At 35.8% G+C, this 11,113-nt stretch overlaps 1 protein-coding gene across 1 annotated transcript in view; it reads left to right on the top strand.

Annotated features, from left to right (window-relative positions):
- Window positions 1-1,209: 1,209 nt before the first annotated feature.
- LOC107687585 (formin-like protein 3) overlaps window positions 1,210-11,113 on the top strand; it is a 38,340-nt gene continuing 28,436 nt past the window's right edge. Inside the window, exons 1-8 of the mRNA XM_016484973.1 lie at window positions 1,210-1,242; window positions 1,926-2,048; window positions 2,422-2,493; window positions 2,583-2,756; window positions 3,563-3,726; window positions 5,632-5,892; window positions 6,012-6,564; window positions 7,889-8,051. Of these exons, the coding sequence (XP_016340459.1) occupies window positions 1,210-1,242; window positions 1,926-2,048; window positions 2,422-2,493; window positions 2,583-2,756; window positions 3,563-3,726; window positions 5,632-5,892; window positions 6,012-6,564; window positions 7,889-8,051 (1,543 nt within the window). The remainder of the gene's footprint in view (window positions 1,243-1,925; window positions 2,049-2,421; window positions 2,494-2,582; window positions 2,757-3,562; window positions 3,727-5,631; window positions 5,893-6,011; window positions 6,565-7,888; window positions 8,052-11,113) is intronic.

Raw genomic sequence — 11,113 nt, 5'->3', positions numbered from 1 at the left:
ACCATTACATTCAACAACTCACAAGGAACTAAAGAAAAACTAGGGCTATATATACACACACAGGGGGCTTACAAGCTTAACAAGATAAGACACACCTGGGGAGACTAATCAAGTACAAACTGACTACAAACACCACGGGAGACAGGAAGTGACATAAAAGTCCAGGGCAAGGCACAGAGAACATGTAACAAAAACAAGAAAGAGTTTATTGTGAGGAGAGCAATCACGTTTATTTTATAAAACCAAAATAAAACTGAACACCTCAAAATGACAAAACAAACAAAAAAAACAATATCCTTCAAAAGGGTCTCTTCAGTATAATGGATAAATAAAATAATGTTAAATAAAATAAAAAATCTGAAGCCTTCTTGCACTGGATGTGCTGGTTTGGGCCTCATTGCCGGCTGCAGTCATGTCCTCATCTCATATATAAAACACCTCTGATTCACAAATACTTGCTAAGGAACTCACATTCACATAAAGTAGCCTTGTTGAAAAGTTTGGGTGAGTAAGGGCAAAACGCACAAGATGCAGTACTTTCAGTGACCTGTAATAGGCAGTATCATGTCTTTTGTAGCAGAAATAAACTGCTGCAGAAAAAAACTAGCTCCATGCAAAATGTAATGTGTAACTGCAACACTCATTTCAAATGTAGTGGAGTAAAGAGTAGAGATACTCATTCAAAAATGTAGTGAAGTAGAGAGTAAAAGTTGCTAATATCTTTGATACTCAGTACAACTACAAAGTATCCAAAAAGATACTCAAGTACAGTAACTAATTACATTTACTCCAATACTTTACACCTCTGTATCCATGTTTTATATTACTCGTCAAATTTGAGAGTACAACCAACAATATATGGAGACAACAGCAGAGAAAACATAATAGTTAAGCCATAGAGTATGTTGTAAATGACTCTGTAACTGAGGGACGGACATTGCATGTCCCACAGAAAGATGAGAAGTCAGATAAAGGGTGGAGGTGCATGACTTCATCTTTTTCTATTTTTTCCTTCAGGTAAGCCGCATTTAAGGAAGTTACCTAGTAATAAATCTGCATGCCATACAAACATACCTAGTTCTCTCTCACATAAACACATCCCTTTTCAGATGTCTGCAAACCTCAGTCTAAGTCAGTTTACTATTTGACAACACTTGATGGGTGATCTGACAGCCTATGTTTTGATCTCCTGAAGTCTAATGAAGAAACATGGATTACAGAAAGACAGTGCATGTTCCCCAGGTAAGGACTTATTTTTTCTTTTTTAATAATAGCTTTTTTTTTTTTCACTGAATAAGCAAGTATTCAGTGAAAAAAGTCTCTAACTACGATTGCTGAAATAGAACAGATAATCATTCAACTGTTTATTCAAATAAAATGGGCATCAAACCTCAAAAACACATTTTACATGCTGTAAATTAAACTGATAAAAAAAAAAAAAATGTATAGCCTGAATGCACTGTAATTTGCTTTGGATAAAACCGTCTGCTAAATGCATACATTTAATTTTAATTTAAATTTTTAAATGTTTAAATTTTTAAATTTGTAAATTTTAAATTGTAATTTAAAAAAAAAAAAATATTTAATTTAATTTAAGTTGTGTTCTCGCTTTCATGAACACATTTGTGCATTTGATCTCCCACAATTATTGACAGCTGATGACATTAAACAAAAGAAAAAACAATGGTTTATCCATCTCTATAAAATGTAATAAAAAGTTCAAATTTACAAGAAACACGTCACATGTCAACTGGTGTCCACAAATAATTCTGAGATGAACTAGCATGAAAAAAATGTAAACTTCCTCATTTCAACTGTTTGTTGTGAGTGAGGTTATTGTTGCCAAATAGTGTTGCATGGAGACTGCATGTGCTTGTCTTAAGGATAATCACAGTTCTCGACTTAAACTCGTATTGTTTCTACAGCTTAGCAACGAAATGCAGCTGAATGTTATGAACTGGGTGAAATCAGGCAAAATGAGTATCGATGAAGCTCTGATTCGGGCTAACAATGGCATGTTACACAAGCAGAGGAACTTTGAGCCAGAGGTGCAGTATGGGATATGTTTACAACTCCTGACCTTCATGTTAAATGAAGATTTAAAGATCTTATCAACATTTTAAAAATGTTTTTCTTTTGAGTTTTATTTATTAACTTTTTTAAAATCAGAAAATAGGTCAGCAAAATGTGTGTGTAAGTCATTCAGAGCACATATTTTTCTTAAGAACTTTGAAGTGGCTAGTATGTTTTGACAGTTCTTTTTAAGGAAATGATTTGTTGTTCAACCAGTCCTCATAGGACAAGCCCTAATATTATGAGCTGCTCTCTATAGTGATTGTAATCAGTCCTAGTTGAGTTTTGTAAAGTTGAGTTATTTCTTGAATTCTTTGTTTAACATTATCAAAGATATCTCTGTTGCAGGAAAAACAGTCACAGTACAACTTCAGTGTCCGCAAGTTCAACCGCTATATATGGCAGAAACGGGTGCTGCAGGTGTGTATCGACACGCTGAGCTGCTCGAATACATCTCTGATCTCTAGAAACCACGTGTAACAAGTGCATACTTTTTTTTTTTGCTTCAGATTGATTTCAGCACAAGCCTTTTGTGCAGCATTGAGAAAGGCATTGTGAAACGGCAGCTCTGTTTTTCTGAGGTGAAAAACTGCCATGATGCTCCGGGTACCAGGTTCTCCATTTCGTTTAGAGATCGGTCTGACTATGAGCTGGAAGCTGCGTCCTTAGAGGACAAGCAGCAGGTGAGGACATCACATGCAACGTGGATTGAATTTTAATTCTGTTCCAGATCATTAAAGGAATAGTTCACCCAAAAATGCAAATTTACTCACCCTCAGGCCATCCAAGGTATAGATGAGTTTGTTTCTTCACTGGATTTGGAGAAATTCTTGCTCAGCAATGGATCCTCTGCAGTGAATGGGTGCCGTCAGAATGAGAGTCCAAACAGCTGATAAAAACATCACAATAATCCACAAGTGATCCACACCACTCCAGTCCATAAAATCTTGTGAAGTGAAAAGCTGTGTGTTGAAACAAATCCTTTATTAAAACTTTTTTCCTACTTCAAACCATTGCTTCCAGCAAAAAGTCCTCTATTCATAATATTACTTTCTCCAGTGAAAAAGTCATCTTGTCTGAATCAGGAGAGAAATATGCACAGATCAAGCGCACAGATCAAGCACCGTTTATAAGCCAAAGCAGTCTAAAACCGATCTGAACAAAGTTGTTGGTAGGTCTTTGGACTTTTCCACTGGAGAAAGCAATATAATGGACTGTATTGGACTCTCATTCTGACGGCACCCATTCACTGCAGAGGATCCACTGGTGAGCAAGTGATGTAATGCTATATTTCTCCAAATCTGTTCCCATGAAGAAACAAACACATCTATATCCTGGATGGCCTGAGGGTGAGTACATTTTAGCAAAAATATTTCTTTCTGCTGTCCTTTCTAAATCATTATTATTTTGAGTTTGCATGCTCATTTGATGATAATGCGTAATTATTGATTTAATCAAACTGGGTTTCTGATGACTATCTCACCTTCAGATCATGCAGCTGGTAAATCAGATCATCTACAGTAACATATACAGCCCTCTTGTGAATGGATCTGTGGAAATGGAATCTTCACCCTTGCCTCCAGCTCCAGACAACCTCAAAGAGGGTCACATTTTCCTGCAGAGAGGAGGACTGGCATCATTCAAATGGAAGAAGTATGACATTTTTTTGACTTTGTTTTGTCTGGTTCTTGTAAACAAGTGCTTAGCAGTTGTTATACTAGTTAGACTGGAACATAAGTCACAAACATCTTATCTTTCAAATTATCTTTAGGCCATGTTAGGTCAGTGCCTTGTGAAAGTATTCATACCCCATTCATTTTTTCACATTTTGTTATGTTGCTTTCTTATGTTAAACTGCTTTAAATGACTTTTTTTCCACATCAATCTACACTCCATACACCATACTGACAAAGCAAAAACAGAATTGTCACAACTTCGTAAATGTATTAAAAATAAAAAAATACTGAAATAAGTACATTGCATAAGTATTCATACCCTTAACTAAATATTTAGCTGAAGCACCTTTACAGTCTCGAGTCTTTTTTGTTTAATGCAACAAGCTTTGATCATCATCATTTGGCAATTATCAGCCATTCTTCTCCTCACCTCTTCACCTCTCAAGCTCTGTCAGGTTGGTTGGGAGCAAATGCACATTTTCAGGTTTCTCCAGAAATATCTGATTGGGTTCAAGCCCAGGCTCTGGCTGGGCCACTCAAGCACATTCACAGAGTTGTCTATAAGCCTCTCTTGCTGTGTGCTTAGGGTCATTTTCCTGTTGGAAGGTAAACCTTCTGCCCAGTCTGAGTTTAACTGAAAAATGAGTGTTTACTATTGTCATTTTGCATTATCGACACACTATTTTCCTAATTAATGCTGTTCAGTTGCTTTGACACAATCTGTATTGTTAAAAGCGCTATATAAATAAAGGTGACTTGACTTGACTTGACCAGAGAATCTTGTTTCTCAGAATCTGAGAGTTCTTTAGGTGTTTTTAATGCAAAATCCAAGTGTGTTTTCATGTATCTTCACTGAGGAGAAGATTGAGTCTGGCCACTCCGACATAAAGCCCATATCGGTGGAGTTTGGTCACCACTCTAACCAAGACCCTTTTCCATCAATTGCTCAGTTTGGCCAGGAGGTCAGCTCTAGGAAGAGTCCCGGTTGTTTTAACTTCTTCCATTAAGGGTAACAGAGACTTCAATGAAGCAGAATTTTTTTCTGAAATCTTCCCCAGATGTGTGGCTTGACGCAAACCTGTTTCTGAGCTCTACAGGCAGTTCTTTTGACCTCAGGGCTTGGTTTTTGCTCTGATATGCATTATCAGCTGTTAGACCATTTATTAAGATGTGTGCCTTTCCAAATCATACCCATTCAATTGAATTTGCCACAGGTTAACTTCACTCAAAGTGTAGTAACATCTACAAGCAATTTGAATGCTCCTGAGCTAAATTTGAACTGTCCCAGATGCAATGGAATCATTTAATCAATAATCAATACATTTGCAAAGATGTAAAAACCTGTTTTTTGCTTTACCATTATGGTGTATGGAGTGTAGATTGATGTGGGTAAAAAGTTATTAAAAGCAGTTTAGCATAAGGCAGCAACTTAACAAAATGTGAAAAAAACGAAGGGGTATGAATATTTTCGCAAGGCACTGTGTGTGTATATATATATATATATATATATATATATATATAATTAATGACAGTATTTATGGTTTGGCAGTGCTCTATCCACTATCGATCTTATGTAAAGCCTAAATATGCATCTTGACCAATTTATTTTTTGAAACATTTCACAACTGTTTTCAACATTGATAATAATCAAAAGAAATATTTCTTGAGCAGCAGATCAGCATATTAGAATGATTTCTGAAGGATCATGTGACACTGAAAACTGGAGTAATGATGCTGAAAATTCAGCTTTGATCACAGAAATAAATTACATTTTACAATATATTGAAATAGAAAGCAGTTAACTTAAATTGAAATAACATTTCACAATATTACTGTTCTTACTTTACTTTAAGGTCCATTCACTCTTATTCTTCACTCTTAGATACGAGGCTCATCTTCAGACTGGTCAGCTGACCTTGTTCCCAGTCGCTCAGCAGTCTGCCGGCGGTGATGCAGGCGCGTCTGTTTCCTCTAACGAGTCTGTCTGGAGTCTCTCAGAGATTTACGCCAGTTTGGATGATGTCAGGTGTGCTGGGGGTGACGGGACAGCTCTTGTCATCCATCTTTCAGACGGTAATGTCAGGGTGGAGATCCCCTGCAACACAGACACCTTCACGCTGCACAACGACAAGAATGACTTTGTGTGAGTCGAGTGTGCTTTCAGTGACTGATCTTGACCTCTCAATAAAAATCAGTCAGAAGTAAATGATTGTGAGATCAAAATTTTCTCAACAACATTCTTTTTTTTTTTGTCTTTGTCAGGTTCCGAATACCAAAAAGTGTGACCCCAGAGGCCATAACAAATGAGCGAGATGCCTGGGTGAATGCGATCAAACAGCTATGTGTGGACTGGAAGCAAAAGTCACAACTTGAACATTTCTATGAAGCCCCTGAAAAAGATCTCACTGATATTACAGAGTCAGAAAGTAAGACACAGAACAGCCACATGCCGCTCACACCTCCACCAGTGCCACCTTCACTGAGACCACGCTTGCCCAGAACATCCCCGAATGTTCCTGCAGCTTTTCCAGCAGCACCAGAACCAGAAACTGCTTCCCTGGAAGCATCAGAAGCAGAACCGAAGCCAACTGTCACTGCACAGAGCAGAGCTGTGCACAAGCCTGACCGGACGCTCTCACCAGCGGCCACGTGCTCATCACCGGCTCCGTTTGTTTTGCCCCCGCCATTGCCTGTGCCATCAGCAGTGCGAGGTCCTGTCCCACCTGCCCCTTTGCCCCCTCCGCTGCCCATGAAATCCAAACAGCTTTCAGAGAGGACAAAAGCTTTTCACTGGGACCTGGTGGCTCAGGATAAGGTATCAGCTTATGCGTTCTGTTTTAGATTTGAAAGGGCTCCAGATGTGGCAGATTTTTGGTCAGACTAGTGTCATTTAGATACCATTATAGTTATTAGGAATATTTTGAATTATTTTTTATTTTTATATTTCCAGTTTAATTTGAGGTAACCTTAAAGTAATTTTTTTTTTCATTTTTATTATTATTTTTTTTAAATATGTCTATATAATTTTTTATTAATTTTTCTTTCAGACAGTGTTGTTTTAGTGTATATGAGATACTATTATAGTTTTTATGAATAGTTTGAATTTATGAATATTATGAATAGTTTATTATTTAGTAACATTTTAGTAATGATGTTGCATGGTCTTTTTCGGTTTATATATATATATATATATATACATATATATAAATGCACAATTGAAATAATGAATTAATTAATTATTATATAAATACATTTTATAATGAATGTTTTAAGAAATTATTTGATAACTGTTTATATATAATTTATATATAAATTAAAAAATTACACATATATATATATATATATATATATAATATTAAATTTTAATTAATATATATTTTCTATCCAGTTAATTAAATAAAAATGAGAAATGTTGCTTCGGAAACTAGCTGAAATAAAATATGTAGATTTAAGTTTTTTATATATTTTAGTTCAGTCTACGTTTAATTTATAATAATAGTGTTAGCTTTAGTTTTAACTATAATAACCGTGGGCAATCAAAATACCATTTAAGCCATTTTAGTATAAATGCATTTGTACAATATCAAAATTGCTAAATTAATTGTTGGTTAATTATTTAAGATTATGAATTATGAGCATGTATTTGAAGAAGTCTCTTATGCCCACCAAGGCTACATTTATTTGATCAAAAATACAGTAAAACAGTAATATTGTGAAATATTATTACAATGGACACTAGCTTAAGTAAAAAAGTACATTTTATTTTATTTCATGAAAATGTTTGTTTTTTATGGTTGTAATTTTAGTTTCTAGTTTTAGTTATAGTTTACTACAATAACCCTGTTTGACACAAACATTTGATTTAAAATGCAGAATGACCATTTTTATGTTTGGTGAAAGAAAGCCCCTACATGGGGCTCATTTTTGTTAAGAGTTTGTGATGATGTTGTTTGCTTATGAATTCACTAAAAAGAGTAATTCAGCATTGCATATTGCAGTCGCAGCATGGCTGTTTCATAAGTGAAATTGTTGCGCTAAATCTGTTTCTGCTGAAGATCACTTGCATTCAAGGCAATGTCTTGATATGAAATAATATCATATGAAATAATGGAGGTATTGACGATTCCCTGCCTTTGCAGATGGAGAAGTCGATGTGGTCTCGCAGGAACCCCAGGAAGATTGAAATTGACACCATGCGCTTGTTTGAGCTGTTCGGAGTGAGAGAGACGGGCCGCATCGGCACATCAGAGTCCATCAGTACTATGGAAATCATGTTGAATTCAAAGATCGCTCACAACTTCAGTAAGTAGTTGCATGTTTTTGATGTTTTGACCTCTCAGACCATTAGCCAAAATCTTTAAATGAAAACTACCCTTTCACCCTTAACATTTAGAAAGTCACAACCAGGATATTCTTCAAACATTTTCTGAAAAGGCTTGAGGATGAGTAAATGACGGCAGATTTTAATTTTTAAGTGAACTATTCCTGTAAAGTAAGAGGATCATGGCCTTATGTTGTTGCTTGAGGAGAAATATCAGGCCGTGGCTTGTTATAAATGGTGTATTTGTTGTAGAAGTTGTGGAATCAGTCATGGTGGGGTGGTGCTATTACCTTTCTAAGCAGTAAGATTTTCACCTGGAAGATGATAAAACAGGCAAAGATTATAATTCTAGTTACATTTATTGAGGTATTTTCAGGTTTTCATGCACTGTACAGCTCATTGATATATAAACACACACAGTGAGCCCAAAAGTCTGAGATCACGTTGAAAATCTGAATCAAAAGTTAATTTAAAGGGATAGTTCACCTGAAAAATTACTCACCTTCAGGTTGTTCCTTTATTTCACTAGTGTGCACTCCTTTGTACAGATCAGTCTTGTTTTTGTGTTTGCTAAAACTAAAACTATTAAACATTTTTTTCATGGTTAAAATAAAGCTGATATATGGAAGGCCATTTCCACCACTGAATAACAAATAAAATAAATGGTAATGGCAACTTTTTATCTCGCAATTCTGACTTTTTTTTTCTTAGATTTGTGAGATATAAACTCGCAATTGTGAGAAAAAAAAAGAATTATAAGATGAAAAAGTCGCAATGACCTTTTTAATATTTTATTCTGTGACGGGAATGGACTTCCATACCGAAATGAATTCAAATATTTAAAAAAAATGTAAACAAAAATTAGAAATGTTGCATTGGCAACTAACTGAAATTAAAATAGGCAAATAAGTGCTGCAATTACTAAAAAATACAAATAATAATAAATTAAAGCTAAATACAAATATAAAAAACAAATAAATAACCTAATAAAAATGATGAGCACAACAAAATTACTGAAACTTTAACGGAAGTTTAACGAACTTTAACGAAAAAAAAAAACTGAAAATATAAAAGAATTCAAAATTCAGTTAATTCAAAATATGAATAAATAATATAATGAATGTTACTAAATAATATAATAATATATTAAATAATAATACTAAATAATAATATAGTAAATAATACTAAAATAACACTAGAACAGATGATTGAAATTCTAATTTTCACTTACATTTTTTTGCTGATAGTATAATTTGTAATGGAAAAATGTATTAAATTGGAAAAATGGAAAGTCGTGTGACTTTTTGACTGTAGTTTATGAGGTGTTTAGCTTTCTTTAAAAATAGAATTAAGCACAGACATAACAAATGCTCACATTGCTCAGGAACAATTTACATATTGACACAGAAAAGATCTAAACCTGATGAATCTCCATCTAAAAACAAAGGGACACAGCTCTGACAGCTACAACTAGGTGGCAGTGTTGCATTAAACTGGAAATTGCAGCATAAGAAACGTTACTACAATATTCCTCTGCCCTCCAAGTGATACTAAAGCATGGAATATGTTGATTCATCACACTGGGTTTCAAGTGTTCTGTTGAAAATAACTCTTGGTGATGCTTGTTTCCCAGAAGCCAAGCTTCATCGTGGATAAGAAGCATGTTGATGTTCTCTTAAGCGTGTCAGAGGCAGCACAAAGCAAGTGTGATTTTTGAGCACCTTGTTTATTTCGAAATGTTGCTTTGCTGGTGGAGTCTTGAATAGCTTTAGAAGCTTTGAAATGCTTTTTTACATAGTTTGCATGCAGATTTGCAAGCAAGTAGGTCCTTGTGATCTCGGCTGTTAATATTTAAAGCATCCCTAGAAATGTTATAGAAATTTTTGAAGCCAAATTGAGAGTTGAAAAGGGTTAACGTTACCTTGCACATGCAAAGTTCGGCACCAAAACAAGGCATTTCCACAACTTTTACATTCTGTGTTCACCTGAGCTCTTCACAAAGAGGTAAATCAAGGCCTCCTCTGCTCGGGAAGAAAAGAGATTGGATTTCAAAAGCGGCGAATCCCTGTAAATCTGAACGACGACAGCAACACCGGCAGCAAGCAAACGGCTGTGAGTTTCTCATGCAGGTGCCTCAATTAGGGGAGCGGTATGAAAAATGCATGGCACCCTTACTAGCCTGTGTGTCAGCTATCTCTTCCCTTCCAAGTGTCCTCTTCCCCTGTCTCTGACAAGTTGCAGCGGTAGGCAATCAGGGCCCAGAGCAGCCCCCAGGCAATTTATCTCTCAGCCAGTCTAACACGAAGGGGCAAAGAGCTACAGAGCTCGGCAAAATGATAATGCCTCCTCAGATGAATATTGCATGTTGATCAGTAATAACTCCCCGACTGCATGGAAAAGGAAACAGACTCGTGGGGTGATTGAGCTCGTAGGGACTCTTGCATGATCATGTGAAGGAAATGCCTGCATGATTTACCCCATCATGATTGTCCCGTCAAATAGTTTCTTACCACATCAGTATTATGACATACATTGTTTCTGTATCTTTACGGGTTTCGCTGAAGCATTACACAACAAAACGGCGGTTAGAAATGCGATGCCTTTGCCCGATTCATTACCACATAGTTTTATTTCACAGAAGCACAGACACTGTAGCAGACATATTAAAGTTGCTCTGCACACAATGCGGTGAAAATACCGATGGAGGAATTACGGGATTGTGCATTTCACTCGTGTCCGGGTCTTTTCATGAATCAGCTTTCCATCCATAAGTAGTTACAGCTAAACTTTATCACCCCTTCGTGTGGATAAATAAACAAAACGATTGCAAATCATCGCTCAGTGAGGTTTATTTGAATATAGAGTATGTGATATTATTATCTTTGATGCAAAACATGGTGAGTGGCCCACACAAGTAGTATTTTAAAACATAATACACACAATACCGTTCAAAAGTTTGGGGTTGGTAATGTATATATACAGTGGGTACGGAAAGTATTCAGACCCCCTTAAATTTTTCACTCTTTGTTATATTGCAGCCATT

The sequence above is a fragment of the Sinocyclocheilus anshuiensis genome, unplaced genomic scaffold (assembly GCF_001515605.1).
Source record: "Sinocyclocheilus anshuiensis isolate Anshui unplaced genomic scaffold, SAMN03320099.WGS_v1.1 scaffold2067, whole genome shotgun sequence".
In the NCBI taxonomy this organism is placed as follows: domain Eukaryota; kingdom Metazoa; phylum Chordata; class Actinopteri; order Cypriniformes; family Cyprinidae; genus Sinocyclocheilus; species Sinocyclocheilus anshuiensis.
The sequence above is the reverse complement of the archived record's forward strand: the minus strand, read 5'-3'. Positions and strand labels throughout refer to the sequence as shown.